Below are 21,553 nucleotides of genomic sequence, written 5' to 3'. Positions count from 1 at the left end.
TGATGCTCTTACAGCTCCATTACTACAAAGTGTTGGGTCACTGAAGGATGATAGATCTTGTCTGTGATTAAGTCATCCTAAAGTATCTGCTCTGAAATCAACTGGCTTCACTATGAGAAGTGAGTACATTTGCATTCTCTTATATCATTAAGTTTTATATTCAAAAGTCTTTTCTGGCAGGCTGGCTATGATGTACTAAATTGTTTTTCACACCCAAAAACAAAACTGTAGCAATGAACTTAAAGGAAATGTATATGTGTATGTATATATATATATATATATAGTATCTGTTGTTTTATCTGTGCTTGAACAGATCATGTTCACAGTGTGTTACCTAAAGGCTAGATATGAATTATAAATGAATAAAATCAATCATGCTGTCCATAAAATGTGTGTATAGCCTTTTTGCATTGTATCAATGCTTCTGAAATGGAGATTAATAATAGATTAATTTCTCTACCATTATCAAGATATCCACTCATCTTCTAATAGCTACAAAACCACAGCCACACAAGAACTGAGTACTGTAACTGCAAGCAATATATTAAACTGATTAATTACAAATGATAATTATATGTTATTGTATTTAGAGATAAATGAAAGATGCAGCCTATAAAAGAAGTTGCTGAACTAAATTCTGTTGACATAAAACATGAAGAGTCGATGTCACCTGACATCACAACAGAACAAACAGGTATGTGGTTCTGGTCATTTTTAAATAACTCTCACCTAATGATCCCGTTGCCCTTACAGCCTTGATGTGAAGGTCAAGGATACATTTCTAACATTACTCTGTTTACTTAATTTACTTAACATTTTTAAAATGTACATGATAGAGAAGAATGAAATAGATTTTTATGTTTATTACAGATGTTCTTGTTAAATGTGACTTGTATAACCCTGAAGGTGAAGTGACAATAGCTATGTCATATAGCAGTTTGTGCCCAGTTGAGAAAGAACAACCAAAGTCTCTTTATACACTCCTGCCTCCTGCATGTTGTACAATCCAACATTCCCATGACACAAGTCAAGTGAGGAGTCAAGACAGTTTTAAAACAACAGTGCATTCAGTACCCCCAGATGAAGCAGGTATACCATTAAAAATGTGTGTTTATATTGTCTTTACATTGCTGTTAATTTTCCATTTACTTTCTTTGTGAGGTACTTGTGCTGCAGTGCTCCTGGCCTGCCTCTTCTGTCAGCCACTGGATTGTTTCCTTGCCACAGTCAGGGGGTGTAGAGAATGCATCTGCTGGTTTTGCTCGTCATTATGCGGCTGTGAACCCACTGTCTTGCAGCCTTTAATCGACATGAGCCACCATTGTGAGCTGTGTGTCTGTTTTGGGGCTCGATGCTGCCTCTCTGACTGTCCCCTGTGTGACATCTGTCTCCAAGCAACTGAGTGTCTGGACCTCGCCATGGAAATCTCACAGATGCTATACCACTGAAGTGCTCAAAATGGAAAACAAAATTAAGAAGAAAAAAAAATACACATAAGTATAATAATCACTTGTTTATTTATGCATTTGTTAAAATCATTTTCAAGTCAACTTGAGGGACAATACACAAAAAGCTTCTGATAGGATTTTTAAGTTAACAGTCAATTTAGTACTAATGTATCTACATCTTTGAGTGGGAATATATATATATGGATGAACCTGGACAAGTAGAATCAGCAAAAGAGCAGATTATTAGAGAGAAGCATACCTTTAAGAATTGCTTAAGGATTATCAGTGTAAAATCTGAAATACACGTCAGTTTAAAGTAGACACATATACACATTGAAATCTAATCATAATTACTCTGTAAGAACAAAGCAACCTACAGTACAGAAAAATTCAGTTTTTAAACACATTCATCAACTCATCAAAGCTATGTGAAGCAGTTGAATGGTAAAACTGTGACTTTAGCTACATCCTTGATTAAAAAGTCATTTGATTGCAGGTCACACAACAGTTGCACATTATTTGACAAAATGAGGCTTGTGGTTGGCTTCAAATGATCATTTATATATGAATGGAAATGCACAATTATAGTCTATATAAAAAAAGCCACATCGTAGATATAGCATGCCAAATAAGGATCGCGAGGAACGACTCAACTCAATGCACTGATTAGTCAAGAAATAAAATGTGTTAAAGTACATAAACTACAGTACTTGTGTGTATTGTTCACTGTATTTTAAATGCTTGCATTCAATAAAAATGCTGATTGGTAAATAATAGCTACTCCAGAAGATGTCCTGCTTTGGCCAACTAGCTGCAGCAAGTGATTTTCCACTTTTTAACAAAACATGCCACCTGGGTATTAGATGTAAGTTATAAAAACAGAAAACAAGCTTTTTTATATATATAAAATGCATAGACTGCCATAAAAGAAGGTGCAATTGAATTGCATATAATATATAGTAAAACATTCTGAAGTAAAAATTCAAATAAGAGTTTTAATGTGTTAACTCACTTCCCTTGTGCAGCTGCTGTTGTTTTGAACAAACTCTTATTGCAGTCAGTGAAATCATGGCTCTAGCATGTTATGCCATTGTTATTTTAAATAAGAAATGTCATAAAACAATCTATATTTATATCCCTCATATATCATAATCTATGTTTTAGTAAATTCTATATTCATGCCAGTATTTAACAATACTTCAGAATAAAATTTCATTACAAAATACATATTTTTGACATCCGTTCCAAAACGGAACAAAAAAAACTTTTCAGTGGCAAAATAATTATTTGATAGAATATCTTATGTTATTTTTACTCTAATAGAAGCACTTTTCAAACTACAGTCCCATAAATAGAGATTCTTCCCCCTGACAACAGTACTGTATCACAAGTCCTCATCCATATCAAAGCTGCTTCGGCGGCTGCTCGTTTTGGAAGCCCCAGGGGATAGAGGAGAGAAGAGAGGCTCAGCTCCCCTTTCAGGAGACAAGGTGCAACCATCGTCCATTAAAATGTCTCCTAACCCTACATCAGGATAGAGTGCAGAGGCAGAGGTGTCATCCAGCTCTGCAAAGCTCAAGCTGCCCAGGTCCAGGGGGCTGCTGATAGTGACGCCAGCCGGAGAGTCTGAGGAGGGTGGAGACAAGAAGGAGGGGGGCAGTGCCTGTCCAATAGCAACGCGCTCCAGGAGGTTCTGAGCATTGACTACCCCAGCAGCTAAAGGGGCAGACTGGTTGCTCTGAGGGACTGGCTGCTGGAGGGAGGGGTCAGTGGTGAGACGAGGGGACATGGAGGTGCCAGGGGGAAGACCGTGGAGCCGTGCCTGCATTTCCAGCTCCTGAATTTAAAAGAAACATTTGTTACATAATAAACTGGCAGTTTCATTGTGTGTCATTGTAGAAAAACAATAAATTAAATAAAATATAATTTTTATAGGTGGGTAACATTTATATTTAAAGGTACCCTATTCAACTTTTCTGGGGGGTCATCCACCTGCTGCTTATCTCCACAGAGAGGTTATCATTGAATGTTCCACAGTATGGCATAATCTATCTTGCATTTTTTCAATCACTGATGTTTTCATAGCAAAAACATAACTTGAAAATTATGCATTCTAACTGTCAGTGCTCCACAGACCTGTAACTTGGGACAGATAAGTTAACGCCATATTGTGGAGCATTCAAGACAAAGCAATAGCAAGTCCATGTAGAGTAGCAGACTGTAGACACTCCAACCAAAAGATTAAAAAGTACACCTTCAAAAAAAAATCTAATCTGAAAAAAAGTGATTATTCTGATAACAATACTACATTAGAAATGTGCTAAAACTTGACTGTAAAATTACCTCAAATCTAAAAATAGAAATTTATCAATTTTATCAAACCTGGATGCGTAAAAGTAGAGTATGGTTTGCTTGCTCCAACTTTTTCTGACGCATCTCGATATCTTTAGCTCTCTGTTGCTCCTTCTGCAGCTTCCTTATGTAGTCTACAGATGCCTTGAGGATAGTGCCCTTATTCCATCGCATCTCTCTGTGATACAGCATTTACACAATTTTTTTTTTTTTTTAATGGTTCTCATTTGGCTTCACTATTGTTGAAACTTACGGGTCATTTGACTTTGGTATTAAAGTTCCCAGCTCCTTTATCCGGTCATTAATGTTGAATCGTCGTCTTCTTTCAACTGTACAACAAGTCAGGAATTTTATATATAATATATAAAATATAAAATATAAGTAAATTAGACTATTTGTTATACAGCAAAATCTAACATTGAACTGACTTACTGAGGTTATGGTTGTCTTTTTTCTGCCTTTCTTTAAGTAGTGCTTTGGCATCTGCCTCTGCAAGAGTATTATTGTTACAAACAACATTCTGTAGCTTAAATGCATTTTCTCAAAGTATGATTGTATTGACACAATAACACGCTTGTAAGCATGATAACAAACTCTCTGTAAAAGAGTGCCTGCAACACACCTGTTATTTCCCTTTTAATTTTTGGAAGATCTGCGGGACATGAGTTGCTGACAGTGAGTGTTGGTGCAGTCATTCCAGGGCTATGGTAAACATCCAGCAAGTTTCCAGGGAGCTGCGAAAAACATAAAACAATATTTCAGTAATAAAGTGACCACCAAAAGTGAAAGGGATTTCTCTCTGTTCTTATCAGTTCCTGCAGAAGAAGTTTTTTTCTCTTCAACAGCACAAAGAGCTTAACCGTTTCTGTTGAACATTGGCAAAAATGAAAAAGTACAACAAATGAACAAAAAATGTTAATTACCTCTTTGTGCATTTTTTTCTTTTCCTCCAATAACATAACCATAATTCTCATGTTTAGCTCTAAGTCTTAATTTTAGCCTGCTGTTCCAAGTCAATATTACGTTGTTATCCTGTCAGCTCTACAAAGACTGAGACAGTTCTCTTGCTTCTCCCTGATCTTCAGATATGGGCCTCCCACACCCCGCCCTGGCAGCACTTCTGCAACAAATAGTAGTGCAGTGCCAAATGTACATGTTTACCTCTATGACACCACTGAATTTCACACTCAAAAGACACACTCCATTCACAGAAAGTGTAGCTGATTGGCTTATTTGGAAACCAAAGCATTACAAGAGAGTAAAGGCAAATATTAAGAAGAAAAAAGTTGTGTTTGTTGTTTTTACCGTGCTAGGCAGCTGAAGACCTGAGTCAATCAATGTAATGATATCATCATTGAAACTGGATTCAAGACTGATGATATCGTCGATCACATCGTCAATCTACAAAAAGACAATACAAGAACTCTGTGACAAAATCACAAAGCATATGTCAATGTGAGGAGAGGACATCATATACATAGGATTATTCATTATAGATGTCAAGATGCTTCCAAAAAGGTGCTATATTTATGTGTGTTATCACAGTTGTAGTTTTGTAATATTGTGTTGCCAAGGATAAATTGGATAGGTTTATAAAAAATATTTTTTATAACCATGTATTGATATAACTTCAAATTGCACAGTAAATTAGATCACAAAGAAAAGTTTAAAGAGTGGTGCAGTATTTAACAAGCTATTGTGACACTAAGCCAACAAGACTATGATAAAAGGCAGGCACATTCACAGCAAGGCAAATCCGACCAAAGCAAATAGAAAGTAATTAGGCAAGATGTGAGCAAAATACTCCAGATTACTTAAGAATATAGGGTTAACTTGGCAGAATCGTGTAAACTTCTGTAGCAGCAAATTAAAACAGAAGCGAACTAGGTAAACCAGTATCAGTTCATGACTTTCGCTTACTTCCTCTTTGTTGGAGCCAATATTGAGCAGGGCCATAGGACTGTTGGGAGCACTACTGGCAGTGGGAGCAGCTTCAGGGGCAGAGCTGGACTGAGGCCCTGGTGAGACACGCAGGGTCTGAGAAACAGCCTTATTGCCCAGCGTGGTAGACAAGTACTGCTTCACCTGCTGCCTCTGTGCTTGCTGGATGTGATACTTTGTAGGGTTTTCCAAGTGGGTTTGCACCTGTTTAAAAATAACTCACACTTTAATGCACAATATTCATTATTTTTACCAACAGAAAACATATAAACACTTACTTTTAGCACCTCCACGGGCACCTGAGCTGGTGGTGGGCGAGCAGAAGTTGGGGGAAGGCTGACAGAGATGGCTGGAGTGGAGTCACAGGGCCGCAGGTGGGACACAGAGGCCTGCTGCTGGGCCTCTCGCCTCTCCTGCTCCTGGGCCTGCTCTCGCATCAGCTGCTGCCGTAGCAACACCCGCGACGACATGGCTCATCCGACTTGGCAGATATATGAATGATACCTAAAGACCACAAACCTGTTTATATTTACACATTAGTTACCAGGTGTAAAAAGTTTAATTAAATAATGTCAGAACATCTAATTTGATAAAAAAAACATTAGAGTAGTATTTTCCAAACAGTCCACTTATCCACAAACCTCAAGTTGTCAGAGCACACCTCAGCTCTGGCATGAATGATACAGTACCATATTCATAATTATAACAGTATTCTTACTTGAGTAAAAGATTTGTTACTATGTGAGTCTAAGTGACAAAACATGTTTAAACACTTTTGTCAATTGCCGTTCTTTCAGATATATTGTTTTCCTCAATTTTGCAGTGGTTCACCAAACACCAGATTTAAGTACAGTATAAATCAGATTTTAGTTAGTACGCCCAGACAGTAATTTCTAGCATCACTACATTGTTTGTGATGATGACTATGTTCTTATGTTATATCGCACAATGGTCTTCATGATATTGGTAAAATAATCGAAAGTGAATTAACCGGAGGTGGACGTGTAAACGCTGCGTGAGCGTGCTCTAATTGGTGCTCTACTCTGGTATCAGAATATGGTATGCTCATAGATAGTTGAACAAAATCCACATACACAAGCCGGCCTGCAGCAAGTATGTTTAATGTTGTTATATAGAGGTTATTGTCATCTAGACCAACTATAAAATGATCTGTACTCTTAATTACAGCGTGGATACTCCACATGCCAAAGCAATCTTCAATATGAACATATCGTGTAGTCAATTGTAGGTATTTACATTCGAGGGACAAATACAGTTTACATCATTGCTTTTAATAAGACATACGACAGTAGTTTAGATCATAGCGACAAACTCTGATCAGTGGTCATCTGTACTGAACTATTTGACAGCTGACAGTTCTCATAGGGGCCCGCTCCACGCAGCGTTATTCAGACGCAAACATCCGTGTGATATTCAGAAGTTAAGCAACTTTAAATAACATGATATTCTGTTAACATTACTTTACTGTAACCGACGTTAATACACATAAGAGGAAGTAGCGGCTGTCCAACTTAGCTAGTTGCATACCATAGGTGCTAACGCTAATGCTAGTTAAATTGTTATGTAATTTCACATGAAACAAAACGATACATACGACAGTTGAATAATGTCACGCCCACAAATCTCCTCAGTGTTTACGATCCTTTGCCATTTTCCTTCATTTGAAGACCACACCGAGCTGCAACCAACGCTAGCCTCGAGCTGTGTTGTTTACTCCAGGCAGGCTGACAGCTGAGGTCACCCGACGTAACTACATCACCCGGAACTGATCGAAAGCTGCAAGCCAAGTTATTACCATGAATCTATTAGGTTACTACAGTCAGAGTTTTGTATCATCAAACACATTTTAAAGATTGATTGAGTGTTTGGACTCATCATTAAAGCATTAAACTAATACTAGAACGGAAAAAATATTCTACGCGTTAAACCAAGAGTTCTACAGAGTATTTTCTATTCTATGTCTCCAATGTTGCTGCACTCAAAGCAAAAGCACATTTGATTCAAATCAAAGAAATTCGAAGAAAAATGAGACAAATAGATGTGTGGTTTAATTTAATTAGAAGTCTCAAAGAAAGTTCATGGCCGAAGTTAAGCTGTCTGAAAGCTTCACTGCAATTTTATCTAAAGGATGAAAAAAATGAGAAATTTAGTTTGAACTCCAGCTAATATAACACAATTCAAAAACTGAAAAACTAAATACAAACCAGCTCGTTTCTGTTGTTTTTTCCTCTTTTTGTTTGCAGCCACAAGAGCCTGTCCTTGTTGCAAAGGATCCATACTCAAAATATCTTTCAAATCGGGGGCTTTGAATACACATGCAGGAACATCATTCTTGGATTTTTGAGATTTGAACTCCACAGTCATAGGCCCAAACTGTTAAAAAGACACAAAAAGTAAATTTTTCTTGTCACCATTAATTAACAATAATGGTCAGACCTACCTCTGGGTCTCTGTCATCCTCCATAGATTCTGTTTCATCCTTGAAGTCAGTTGTATTTTCTTCCATTTCTCGATCAAGAGTGGCTTCACAAAGGTCACCCTGGGTCATTCCGGAAGATTCAATGCAGAATCCCATTTGGGCATCTTGAGCAAATGACTCTAAAGGAAACAATTTGAAACAAATTAGTGTGGGCCTACAAAGCTACCTAAACAATTGTTAAAGCCCATGACAGTATTTGCAAATGAGGCTATGTTGGGTCGGCACAGAAAATACAGAAAATACAGACAGAAGTTGCAAAGATCACCTTAATGAACCCAGATAGAGATCCTTTATGTGTATTGAATATACTCACATCTGGTTACACAAGCTAATTTCTTAGAGATATAGTTGACATCTGTAAACTGACTATTCTATGCTTTAGCTGCCCATTGAAATCAAACATGCATAGATTTCACACTTTCATACCGGCAAGAATCTCTTGATTTCCTTTTTCCAACTCTTCCCAGTCGAAGGCTTTCCCCATTTCTGATACAATCTCTGCACTAACATGAGTAGGAAGAGTATGTGTCTCTGGAGGGTGGGTGAAGTAGCTTATCCTTCCACTTAAAACAAAATAGTAACTCATTAATATAAAATATTTACTAATAGTTTGTATTATAAACCCCACTGACCCTGTCCAGTCCATTAATACACCCTTTGCAGCTTTGTCAGTATCGGGTAATCCTCCTTTTCTTAGTTTGCCTTGGCGGCGTGCAAGAAGTGCCAAAAATTCCAAAGCTGTGTGAAAGTCTGGTACTCCATAATGTTGCATGATCTATAAACACAGTTAACAAATCATAGTCTTATACAAATTAGTCACCATTATAAAGGTTAGGGTTAGAATAGGAAAAAAAAACTCCCAAGATACTAACAAAAAAACAATAAAATAAAATCTATATAAACACACAGATTTTTTATGAAAAATTAAAAACAAACAATCTGCAAAAACAACTTTAAGAATATTGGGAAACAAGTATATAATCTGTATTTAATGCATACAACGTCCAGTTGTCTACTATTGTTAGGCTTAGAAGATTGAACTTACTTGAGCTTTGTTACAGCGTCTAAGGATAGCTTCAACTGGTGGAAGAGGATCAACCAACTGTTCAATTTTTACACAGTTACGCAGAATCATTGCAGCATCTGATGTTGATACTGCCATGACAATGCCAGGGCAATCCAGCAGTTTAATATGTTTATCCAAATGCACTTCTTGAAGGCACCTGTGAAAGAGAGCCCAGTGCTGTGAGTGACCATTATCCAATAGTGCAGTAACAATATACAAGATACTGTGATGTAAACAAGAAAACAATACTGGGCTTTGATACTCTCCCAAGGTTCTTTTAGATTTTTAGATGCTTTGGTTGCATAATACATTATACTGCTTACTTGGTGACACCAGGAGTAGCTCCAACATTACATGCCCGAGCCCGTTTTAAACTGTTGATTAAACTGCTTTTGCCCACATTAGGAAAACCTAGAACCAAACAAAGATATTATTATAGACATAATTATGCTTAAAAAGTAGGGATATGCTACTTACCTACAACACCAACCGTGATGGCAGTCTTTATGTCCAAGTTGCGGCAGTAATTGCCAAGTAGTTTCATTAAGCAGTCTGCACCAACACAAGCACTGCTGCTGAGAAGCTCTTGAGTGGCTTGAGTTACCGGCACATTACTGCGTTTCTGAATAAAAACACATTTTTTATGTTAGAAGTACTATAATGTTCTTAAAAGTTATGCATTTCGTTTTATGCTGCCCTCATTAACAGATGTAGTTATAAAAAGGTGGCACATTACACATTGTTGAGCAATATGAGCATGCATTAAATATAATTACGAAGTGAGCATGTAAAATACGTACCAAATTCTTATTCTGCTGCTGTGTGGATGCTTTGAATGCCACAGTAGGGAATTCATTACGGAGATACTTAATCCATTTTTCAACAATTTCCTTTGACACCAAATCTAGAATTGCATTTCATGTGCATTAGAGAGGACATTGAGGAAATTTCCAAGACTTGTATGACATGATAATAAAAACATGCACACCAATTTTATTCAGAACCAATACTATCTTCTTGTTGGTTCCACTTTGAATGACTGCTTGTTCTACTTGGGGACATCTGCAGCCAAGTGGATCACGCACATCCAACACTTCCAAAATAACATCAGAAGCCTCAACAACCTTTATGTTGAAAACAAAGATTTGTATCACATAAAAGAAAATAATCAGGATTAAATACAGTAATCTGGTACAATTTAAGAATTAAAAAAATACACTGAACATACCTTTTTGAATTCTCTGTAATATGCCTTACGGGAATTTTCATTTTCAAAATTAATGTTCTTTTCTAAACTCTGCATTTCTGTTTCCTGTGTGCAATCAAGCATGTTTAATTTTATCTGAAAAAATATACATTTCTAAGAAAAGTCTTCTCAAATTTACCAACCCTTAGTTCAAAGTCCCTCTGGCGTTGCAAAATATCACTCTGAAAGGTTTGCAAATTCCTTCTCTTCATCATCTCTCGTTCTCTGGACATTTTCTGTTTTTCTTGGAGGTCCTGAAGCTAATTAAGAATCAACAAGTCAGGTTAAAAAAAAAAACATATAAATTCAACTAGAAATCAGTTACCCTTTGCCTCCTAATTTCATCTGGATTTCTGTGCTGCTGAGATGCCCGCTCTGTAGTTTTTGCTTGGCCTGAAGAACCAACCTTTCGACCATCTTTGCCATCCTTTGTTATGGAGGCACCATGAATCAAAAAAGTAAAGAAATCAATGTTGAATTAAACTGGCATTCACATTTGATACTTTGCAATGACATCATGCCAAGGGTGCTCCAAATGTATCTCTGGTGGAATTTTCAGCAATTACCTTGTACTCATTAAAACACTGTGAAAATATTTTATAAGTGTTTGAAAAAAATACATGGATTTAAACATTTTCAGGAGCCTATGATCAATACGAGCATTCATCAGTCCTGTTTAGGTGTTTAGATTTTCAGTAAAAAATACGAAAGCTGGCATGTGACTGTAATTTTATGTGAGAGAGACTTACAGCACAAATCATCTTACCTGTTCTAGTTCTAGTTATGTCAGTTCTTTATGGTCAGATTGTGTTAAAATAAAGCTCTAATTATAGTCTAAGAGATTTAGACAGGGTAGTGCATACACTTAGCTTCACACCCCCAGGGAATGTTGACATCAGCTGCTAACTATAAATAAGGTATAATTCTGAGCAACACTCTCTACAACAGTTACATAACAGGTGGCGCCAATATGTTGGTTCCAAATAAGATGAGTTTAAGTTTATTTTGACTGTCCGAATTTTACTGCCAAATGTGAAAACAGAATATTGTTTGAGTTTAACCATTAACATTTCAAATACAATCAGTAGGCATAGTTTTCTTATGAAAAAGATTAGGTGAAATGTCAACCATCAGCTCACAGGCCCACAGCACTAAAGTTGTTAAAAGGCATCATGCACTGTTTTGATGGATGGTCTGCTTTGCCTTGAATGTTCAACAGTATGGTAAATTCAAAGGAGACGTCTCCAAGCCGCATTACATGGGAGATCTGTGTGAGCCCACTTACAGTACAAATGCCTGCTTTTCAAGGTAACACTAATAATCAAATCAAAACTGACATAGTGCACCTTTAAAATCCAGCCGGAGCTGACTAGTGACAACACTGCCCAAGTGTGTGGGATTACCTTAGATTTCCCGAGAAAACCCAGCCGTCTAGCCCGTTTCTGTTCTGAAACAGTCAAAAACACACACTTTAGACAACAATGCCATGTTAACCGTGTTGTTTTATGTAGGTGATACATACTTGCTTTAGACATTAGTTCGGGACGGTTCGGCCCTGCTATACCCTCATGCTATACCCTCACGTGCACTGAAGTGAGCAAGCGCAAAAACAATCCGGCTGATATCTTCTTCTGCTGTTGGTAGAAGACCTTAGACACATACCGCCACCTATTGAAATGAAGTAGGGATGATAATTGCAAGTTCGTAAAGTTGGTAATTAGCTATGTTTTATAAAAAATAAAACATAATAAATAAATATTGTAGGTCATAATAGACTTTTAATGAAGGCTAGGTTTGGCAGCAGTAATCCAACATTTCTGAAGACACACAATAGAACAAAGGAAATTGTTTCACAATTTCTTAACTTGAATCAAACAAACATGAATCAAACAGGGAGAATGATCTCAGCAGTGAGCACTCTGAGACTATTAATAGGCTTGAGAAACAATATATATGTATATATATATATATATATATATATATATATATATATATATATATATATATATATATATATATATATATATATATATATATATATATATATATATATATATGTCCATAAATTTAAGACTCTTGAGAGTCTTTCAAGTCAAATTACAGGTTAGGTTTGTGGAGAGGAGAACCTACTCGCTGTAAGATTCTATGTTTTTAAAGATCTTTTAAAGCAATAAATAACATCTGTGGATGAATAAAAGACAAATTAGTTTACTCTACTGTGGACAATTAAAACCAAAGCATCAAAATCTCCATAGAGACAACCCTCTCCAGAAAAGTTACACAGTGCACCTTTTAGCCACAGCGGCACAAGGTTGACAAACCAAAGTGAAGTGAGGTTTGTGGTTGAATTCACTGCTGCTATATGCAGATTATAATGGTAAAATAACAGTCCCCCATCAAACCAAGTGGGCAAGGAAATGAAACTGAACAATACCACAGCTGAAAAAGGGGTAGACTATATCTATCTATTCCTTTTTTTCTACTCTACTGCTTATTTTAACTCGGCTTTTATATTAGAAATAAGTATAAATGTATTTGAAAGAAAAACATCAATCAACAACAGGACCTGCCTAATAAATCCCTTAGTCGTCAGAAACAACGGCAGCCTATAGTATTTGAATAGAAAAGAAGCACCACCAACAATGCAAATGATCTTTATTAAGATGTTTTTTCTTGTTTTTCTTTTTGCCAGAAAGCTATATTTACTACAAAAACATTGAATGTCAGTGAACAATAAATATACTGTACAAATCACAATTGATGACAATTGTTCCCCAAAGTGTCGAACATTTATGCAGGAGCCACAGAAGAAACTTCTGTTTTTGATGTGGATACCTCAGAACCATCATCAACTTCTTTGCCAAACAGTTGCATGATGCATGTGCGGAACTGAAAAACAGAGAAAAATAGAGCATAATTTTTTATTTTATCTAAGAATTTGTAGATCAGATATTGTGAAGTCTTCTACCTGTCTGTTCATGAAGACATAGATAATAGGGTTGTAGATAGTGGCGCTCTTGGCAAAGTACGCAGGCATTGCTGCAGCCAGGGGGTGGAAGGAATATCCAGGGTTAGCTGCGGCAAAGCAGGCAAAGAATGTGTACGGCCCCCAGCAGAAACAATACGCAAAGATCATGACCACCACCATTCTGGACACTTCCTTCTCAGCCTTCTGTGTGGATTCAGATTCCTTCTGCTGCATGGCAACCTGTAGACATTAAAGCAAGGGATAGTCTAAGGCACGGTTCAATCAAATGCATTCTAACAGGGCCTACTTAATTAAACTACAATAACAGAGAGAGCATAACAAACTATTTAGCAAAGATGTGAAGGATACTTCATTTGTAAATAGATTAGCCATAATAATTTACTCACAGAGTGAATAGCCCACCAAACGGCAAGGTAGCACAAGATGATGACAGTAAGTGGGAGGATGCAGCATGTAAGCATCAGAACAATCATATAGGACTGGACACCAGGGTCTTCACTTCCACTGAACACATCAGGTCCACAGGAGGTCTTCAGTCCATGAGGCCAGTACCTGATCAGAAACACTAGTTAGCCTGGAATCCACATCAGTCTGTTCGCCGTGAAGACATAATGCTACCTGCTCCATCCAAAGATAGGAGGAGAGCACCAGGCTGCAGCCCAAACCCAGGAGAAAATGATTCCACCAGAGGCCCACTTTGCATCAAATTTAACATTTCCAAATGGTTTGCACACAACAATCCACCTTTCCCAGGAGATGATTGTTAACGACCACAAAGCAGCAATACCTGCATGGTAAAAAAAAAAAAAAAAAAAAAAAAAAAAGGAAAAAGAAAATGTTATGACCAAAAAAGAGCACATATCATTCTCTCATTGTGTTTGAGCAGTTACCACAAGTAGAGACTGTGTATCCCTCGAAGACGCACATGGGATGTCCAAGGATGAAGTAGCCAAAGAACTGGTTACAAACACTAATGGTGCTGGCAAAAACTGTCTCTCCAAGATCGGCAATAGCCAGATTGACCAGGATCCAGTTGAGAGGGTGGCGCAGTTTCTTGAATTTGGCTGTGGCCACCAATACAAGACCGTTGGTGAACACCGATGCAACAACCACAAATAACATCCAAACTGTGGAAAGGTTGTACACCCATCTCGGGGCAATATGGTAGTTGGGACCCTCGAAGGGATCTGAAATACAATAAAGTCAAATTAAGTGGACTTCTGCCACTCAGAAATGTTTGTATGCATTATAAATGTACTTCACTGTTTTAATGTATGTAACAATATGCAGAAATATGTAAGCATGGAGCATACCTCTTGTGTTGTTGCTGTTTGTGTAAGTAAATGCAGAGCCCCTTGTTGTGTCTTCGTGGTACCGCCTGGCAGCGAACACCTGTTTGCCCCACTCCTCTGCCATGCTGTTGTCTGTTGGTGGAGGTCCTGTAGAAGCTGGACTTGTCAAACCTCCTGGAGCTCTGATAACACTCTCCAGACTTGAGCTTTTATATGCGCGCCTCTTGAGACCTTTCTATTGGATTAGCTCACAATGCTTAATAACCAGTGTGAACGTTCATGGATCAGTAATTAAAAGTTAGCTAATGAGGTTAAGATGTGCGTAAGATGTGAGATTAATCTCATTAGAAATAGGATTTCTGTATGCCCTACTAGCATCTAAGATGATACAGGAATCAAACTTTTCTGTAGAAGAGCCTTTAACAGTTGCTGTGCATTGTGTGAGACTATCACTGTTTCACATACCATCATGTGGAAGTAAAGAAGCAAGGCCTAAAAGCATTTGTTAAATAAGATTTACCATTAGAGCTTGTGATGTGCCACCCCTAATCTAAACTGTTCAGTGAAATGAAGAGCAGGAGATTTTTTTATGCATTGCTGTTACACTAAAACAAGTGATGTGAGGAAGAGTATGGGAGTGTCACGTCTCATCTATGATAAGACTGTTGTCTGGATTAACAAATAAATCAACAGAACTTCCTCACATTTTAGCCTGACTTTTTGATGCCTTCACAGTGCCAGATATAACTGGCTCCTGTATGAGAATTTGCCCGGCCCATTTTAACAATATTCAATTATTGCTCCATGATAACCACTGCATATAAGTTACATATACTGTATTTTTCCTGCCTCTTCAATTCAAACTGCCCTGATTTACGCCAATAATCACTAGCCAATACACTTCAGATATATTTGAATATAAAGGGTTTGGCCAAAACATGGTCATTGTTTTGAGTCCTGCAACCGGATGGCACCTGTACCATCAGTATTTAAGTAGTTGTAACTTAATTACTTCTCGTTAAAGTCCACGAAAAGAACAACAAGTGTCGCACCTAATTGGACTAGGCACTTTAAATTAATGGATCCGGATTGGATCCTAAGATGTAGGAGACTAAAGCACCTTGAGATTACCATCTGCCCTAGTTGGAACATGCAAAGCTTGCTTGGTCCACTTTCTTCAGTAATTTGACAGAAGAAAGTGAAAAGAGAAATAAAATCTGACCTCAGCAACATGAACTTCATTTGGTACGTCCTGGTAATCCATATGAATATGTTGTGTTGTGTTGTTTTTCGTTATTATACACAGATTGACATAAATGCCCTCATTCATCCAGGCTTGTGCTGGTGCTTGTGCTAGTTTTAGTTGCTGTTTCACTGCATCTTAAAAGAGTGCAAAAAACATTTTGTTATGTGATAAAAATATAGCATTAACTGCAGGGCACAAAATATTAACAAATCCATGTATTATACATAGCTACACTTAAGGACACCTAAGAGCCAAGGAGCAAAGCCAGCTCAGCCAACTTCACCCCTGCACAGATGTTCAGCATTCAAAAAATGGATGAGACAGGACATCCTTGTCAATATGACCTCCTCATAGTCTAGGCTGCATTACGACCTGCTACTCTTCCAGGTCTAATGCTCTAACTCTAATGCTCATGCTTGGTGGCATTGTTTGAGTGATGAGTTCCCTTGGGTTTGTAGCTTGTAGAATTAAATGCTGTAACTCTTTAGCTCATTCAGGACTTTCAGTTCATGATTTTTTAGACCTGTGACAGTGAAACATTTGTGATGATCACATTAGGGTTTGCAGCATTCATATCTATAGTCTATTAATTTGAGTAAAACTAATTTCTAATTGTATATTTGGCTCATTCTACAGTAACAAAGATGCCAAAGTATGACAAAACAAAATTCGTCAAGACAAACTCAATAACAGTCATTACAATATAAACCTATGTTTTTGATGGATGGAAAAAGCAAAGCCTACAATGTCCAGTGCTCTTTTGCATGCACTCATCTTAATAGGTCTACCACTTTCTAATATAGCCCACTAGCCTAGTTATGCCTGTTTTAGTGTGTGCTTGTCTGTTTTCTGACCAAAACTTACCATCCGTCTCAAGAGTGAATCCTCCGTCTGTTTGAGCCGGTAATCACTGCAGGATTATACGGACCAAGTCTAAACGAATTTAGCATAATGAGAGGTGACATGCGTGCATCCGTAAGACCCATAAGGGCTTTAGGACACTAGTTCAGGTGAGGGGAGGACCAAGGTTACACAAGGCTGAAAAGGAGCTACCTGTTAATGCCTTAATGACATGTGCTTTATTCCACATGTGATTTCTGCCTCACGTAACTGGCCTGCATATTTTGTGGACTCTTCGTGGGACTGCACATCAAGAGGACATGGATTGAAAAAAAAAAAGTACTACAAGTTGCTGTGATTTTATTTTATTTATTTATTTTGTTATTTTCTGCAATGCTCAGGTGTGATGGCCTGATTTCTCGAGGGTATGTCTGGAATTCCGCTAGTTCTGAGCTAATTGTGTTTATTAAAAGTTCACTACTAGCAGAACTCAGATTTGCCCCCGATTGCCAGCTGAGCACTCCGTTTGACCAGCAGGAGGTCCACTTACACTGATGTGAGCTGAACTCTGCATTTGAGACCAGCCTGGTATGAGTTCATCTCTCATTAATGTAATGCTTTTCAGTCAAGGTTTGTATAAATGTACTTACAGTTGGAAATGTGCTGCATGTGTTTCGTGTCTTGGAGTTAGTTTACGTGTGGACCTATATCAAATATGGCAGATTTTGTCATTAGCAATATTTAATCCAGGGCTAGACAAAAAAGATGATCAGAAAAGTTGAACAGGCTTTTTGTTAAGGCCTGCCATGCATTTAAGGCCAATTTGAGCTTTCAAAACCACTATATAGACTTTTCATCTAGCCTCTTGTTTTCAGCCACAAAATGCATTGTTTTTAGGCCATGAACGAATAATCCACATATTTTTAAATGTGAATAAAAGTCCTAAATTCTCCCTACATTATACATTAGGAGGATCCATGTTATAGTCACCTTTATGCAAATAGGCTACATAGACTAAAACATCATATTTAAAGTTGGCCGGTCATGTTAAAATAAAATATCTAGGCCCTACTTGCATCTGTCATATTGCTCAATGTATTGTTTACAGCTTTGTGTTATTGTTACACAGGCAGGATGCTTATATTTGTTGTTATGCATGTTTTTGCTATGATCAGGATGGAATGAACTGTGATTTTCAAAAAGTTACATCAGTGTTTTGTGTGGTCCTTCAATTTCAATATACTTCACAATATTAGATTTTTTTTTAACTTGATTTGATTTTGATTTTTTTACTTTTTCCCTTTTCGCAAAAGAATATTTCAATAAATGTTCTTTAGCCTTTAATCTCAGATTACTGTTTACAACCAAAGTTCTGATGGAAACTTTACAACAAGTAAACTGTATTGAAATAAATAATCTTTTGATGGCTTTACAGGTTTATAATACCACATATTTTAACTATGACATTTAAACTGCATGTGACTCCCTCGTTCATAACTGTATTAGAATAAGTCATAATACCTTTAAAGGTGCAATGTCTAACAATAATAATTCCTCCAAATTCCACATTTGAACACCAGAGGGCATATTTTGTGCAATTTTCTACATGACCACATGTTGCCCCTTGTGAACTGTGTCAAAAATGCATTCCTATGGAACACAGATTACCTGTTCAAACGCTGCGGGTGGACTGGGTACTAACACTACCATACCATACTGGGTACAGGTAGTAGTAAGACAACTAGAATAAATAAATTATTATTATCACGCCCGAGTTTAGTGGTACTATTCAGTCAATGTTCTGTATTTTCATAATGTTTCTAACAGAAGTGAGGGGCAGGTCAGTGAGAGCAGACCCCCTGATGTCTAATCCGAGCTGATGCGAGAGGCAACGGTGGGAAAAAAGAGGGAGGGAGAGAGAGGCTTGTGGTTTAGTATGACACCTAGTGGCAAAAATCCTATTATGGTTCAGAAAAGAAACAAAATATGTGTAATTATGAGCACCAGTTCATTAAATTCACCCAAAGTACATGTATGAGTTGAAGTGTTGAAACCCAAAATGCATTCTTAGTGGAAGAATGATAATCTCAACTGGAGACACTGTGCTTATAACAATTCTTTAATTCAAAGTTTATTTCTCCATTATTTTCTCAGTTGTACATTCTATTTATATAATACAGAATTTTTATTTTATTATTATTATTATTATTATTATTATTTTTTTTTTTTTCAGTTCATTGCACAATATTTACAGTAATTATGTGTATTCTAAGCAGGTCCTACTTTGGAAACTTCCGTGACTGACGTAGCTGTGGAGGACTCCTCATCACTGTCACTCATCCCCAACATCTCTTTTATGCATGAACGGAACTAGATAAAAAAAAAAAAAAAAAAAAAAAAAAGATGATGTATTTAATGTATTATAGCAGGTCTATTATAGTATTTAATGTAAAGGCACCTGTTTATTGAGCAGGACATAGATGACTGGATTGTAGACTGTGGAGGCTTTTGAGAAACAGGAGGGGATAGTGGCTAATCTCAGGTCAAAAGATTCTCTGCGGTTGTTAATCACCCAGAGGGCAAAGGAGGCATACGGCATCCAGCACACCAAGAAGCCTAGCACCATGATCACCACCATTCTGGTTACCTCTCGCTCGGCCTTCTGGGTAGATACAGACTCTGCCTGTGCTTTTGCTGCCTATAAAGAAGATGTATAATTATTGACAAGTATGCCCTCAAATCAGTTATGTTTCCTTATTGGACTTTTTTACTGTTCCAGTAATGTTTGGTAAATTCCCCAAAACATGTACACCTACATACAATTAAGATATTATCTTTTAAAAAGAAAAGGTGGTATTCTGAAGAAATGCAGTTTTTTTATGTCCAAATTTCTTTCTTGGCATTGGGAGTATTGAAAATGGAATAGGTCGGCCTCATGCACTTCAAATGTGATGCCCAGTCTGACTAGTCACACTTTAAACACTGGAGCTTACCGATTTCAGTGTGAACAGTAGCTGTGAGTAGCAAAATAAAATGGTGCAAAAAGGGACAGCAAAGCAGAAGCAGAAAAGAAACATCACATAGGAATCATTGTTGTACTTGTTGTTAGTGGTGTACCAGTCAGGACCACAGGAGCATTGCAGCCCCTCTGGGATGTACCTGCAACACATATGGTCTGTCACTATACTATTTTATTTGAAGACATAATATTCAGTGAGTAAATGTCTAACCTGCTCCATCCCACCAGTGGGGGGACTGCAGCAACCAGAGCAAAGACCCATGTGATGACACAGCAGGCAATGGCGTGGCTTGACTTGAACATGAAATTCCCTAATGGTTTGCAAACCACCAGCCATCTCTCTAATGCAACAACAGCCAGAGACCAGAGACTCACCATACCTGGAGGCACATGCTATTAATATTATTTACTTTACCAGAAAAAAACACACAAAAAAAACACTGCAGCATTACAACATCCTGGCAATTCTGAGAATGAACATGATGCATGCTGTACATGCTGTAAACACACGTGATTGTGGCCATGGGGTAATTTCCATTTCTTGTCCCACAACTCACTCTCACAATCTTGTTGCACCAGAACTGTCATAGATGGATCACTTTAGTCTGAGAACCTGACCTTGTTTGGTTCAGGTTTGCTCCAATGGTGAATTAAGGGCTTTCATGGAGAGACTATATACCTCTTCAAATGAGGACCAATTAGTAGAGTTAATCTCAGGTGGGCTGAAGAAGGTGCAAAACCATCACAGCCATGATAGATATGAGAGACATTTCATTGATCAGGAGAAATTGGAGGATCATGCAGTATATTTTCACAGTGAAATTGTATGGTTTACTTTTTAATTTTTGCACAACCTTCTAATAGTAATCTCTGTAGAAAACCACTGTATACTGGCACGACAATGAACACTATTCTTCAGCCACATGTGGATGGATACAGGAAGGTGGTAACTGGTTTGCTATATGGCAACAAAAAATTCTATGCCTTACCTCCAACGGTTGCAGTGAAACCTTCAATTTTGCATCCCAGTGGTCCCAAGACCATGTACCTGAAGGCAAAGCAAAAGCAGCAGGTAAAAGAGCCGATGGTGGACACCAACAGGTTGGCCAGGGCCATGTTGACCAAGATGTAGTTGAGATGAGAACGCAGTTTCTTGTACTGAAGCGTGCATGCAACAGTCAGCGTGTTGATGCCTGTGCCTGTCACCATCAAGAAGAACATGAAGGCAGACATAGCATAGAAGAGGCCTGCACTGCCCAGGTGGTCCTGTGGCACTAGGAATGGGCTGAAAGCAGTGATGTTGTTGCTCTCCAGGGGGACGGGGATCCAGAAGTCATCATGGAACTCCATTGATTGACTGTCCCTCATATTTTTGAGCTGAAATATTGAACAAACCAAGGGAAGTGCCTCTGAGCCGTTACATCAGATTGAAAATGAAGAGGTCTGCTCTGGCTTTGTGCTTTTGTGCTTTACCAGATGAGTTAAACCTGCATTTGTAGGAACTTATGGGAATTTTATACTACTTAACCTAATTGGATGAGCAGAAAGCTACTAAGGATTTGGTTTACAGAGAATCCATGAAACACACACCCTACTGAATTTACCAGACATATA

The 21,553-nt window shown here is 37.7% G+C and overlaps 4 protein-coding genes across 4 annotated transcripts; all 4 read right to left on the bottom strand.

The window, feature by feature from the left end:
* Positions 1 to 1,498: 1,498 nt before the first annotated feature.
* On the bottom strand, positions 1,499 to 7,681 carry tfe3b (transcription factor binding to IGHM enhancer 3b). The gene is made up of 9 exons (XM_020935792.2): positions 7,357 to 7,681; positions 6,020 to 6,245; positions 5,721 to 5,945; positions 5,106 to 5,201; positions 4,423 to 4,534; positions 4,233 to 4,289; positions 4,054 to 4,129; positions 3,831 to 3,978; positions 1,499 to 3,285 (listed from the first exon to the last, which is right to left on the bottom strand). The coding sequence occupies exons 2-9, from the start codon at positions 6,209 to 6,211 to the stop codon at positions 2,833 to 2,835; spliced, it is 1,359 nt and encodes a 452-aa protein (XP_020791451.1). The 5' UTR covers positions 6,212 to 6,245; positions 7,357 to 7,681; the 3' UTR covers positions 1,499 to 2,832.
* Positions 7,682 to 7,797: 116 nt separating this feature from the next.
* gnl3l (guanine nucleotide binding protein-like 3 (nucleolar)-like) lies at positions 7,798 to 12,189 on the bottom strand. Its single transcript, XM_020935791.2, has 15 exons — positions 12,076 to 12,189; positions 11,957 to 12,000; positions 10,879 to 10,980; positions 10,697 to 10,813; positions 10,536 to 10,619; positions 10,296 to 10,431; positions 10,108 to 10,211; positions 9,785 to 9,929; positions 9,631 to 9,718; positions 9,287 to 9,464; positions 8,874 to 9,016; positions 8,668 to 8,804; positions 8,203 to 8,360; positions 7,967 to 8,135; positions 7,798 to 7,883 (listed from the first exon to the last, which is right to left on the bottom strand). The coding sequence occupies exons 1-15, from the start codon at positions 12,086 to 12,088 to the stop codon at positions 7,828 to 7,830; spliced, it is 1,674 nt and encodes a 557-aa protein (XP_020791450.1). The 5' UTR covers positions 12,089 to 12,189; the 3' UTR covers positions 7,798 to 7,827.
* A 1,154-nt stretch (positions 12,190 to 13,343) lies between these two features.
* Positions 13,344 to 14,958, bottom strand: LOC110170163 (red-sensitive opsin). The gene is made up of 6 exons (XM_020935793.1): positions 14,856 to 14,958; positions 14,433 to 14,729; positions 14,161 to 14,329; positions 13,929 to 14,094; positions 13,522 to 13,761; positions 13,344 to 13,442 (listed from the first exon to the last, which is right to left on the bottom strand). Exons 1-6 carry the CDS (start codon positions 14,956 to 14,958, stop codon positions 13,344 to 13,346), a joined length of 1,074 nt encoding a protein of 357 aa, XP_020791452.1.
* Positions 14,959 to 19,188: 4,230 nt separating this feature from the next.
* Positions 19,189 to 21,310, bottom strand: LOC110170176 (blue-sensitive opsin-like). Its single transcript, XM_055160703.1, has 5 exons — positions 20,929 to 21,310; positions 20,151 to 20,319; positions 19,914 to 20,079; positions 19,379 to 19,618; positions 19,189 to 19,290 (listed from the first exon to the last, which is right to left on the bottom strand). The coding sequence occupies exons 1-5, from the start codon at positions 21,305 to 21,307 to the stop codon at positions 19,189 to 19,191; spliced, it is 1,056 nt and encodes a 351-aa protein (XP_055016678.1). The 5' UTR covers positions 21,308 to 21,310.
* Positions 21,311 to 21,553: the final 243 nt, after the last annotated feature.

The sequence above is a fragment of the Boleophthalmus pectinirostris genome, unplaced genomic scaffold (genome assembly GCF_026225935.1).
Source record: "Boleophthalmus pectinirostris isolate CB_2022bp ecotype Guang Dong unplaced genomic scaffold, ASM2622593v1 HiC_scaffold_3, whole genome shotgun sequence".
NCBI classification, from domain to species: Eukaryota; Metazoa; Chordata; class Actinopteri; order Gobiiformes; family Gobiidae; genus Boleophthalmus; species Boleophthalmus pectinirostris.
The sequence above is the reverse complement of the archived record's forward strand: the minus strand, read 5'-3'. Positions and strand labels throughout refer to the sequence as shown.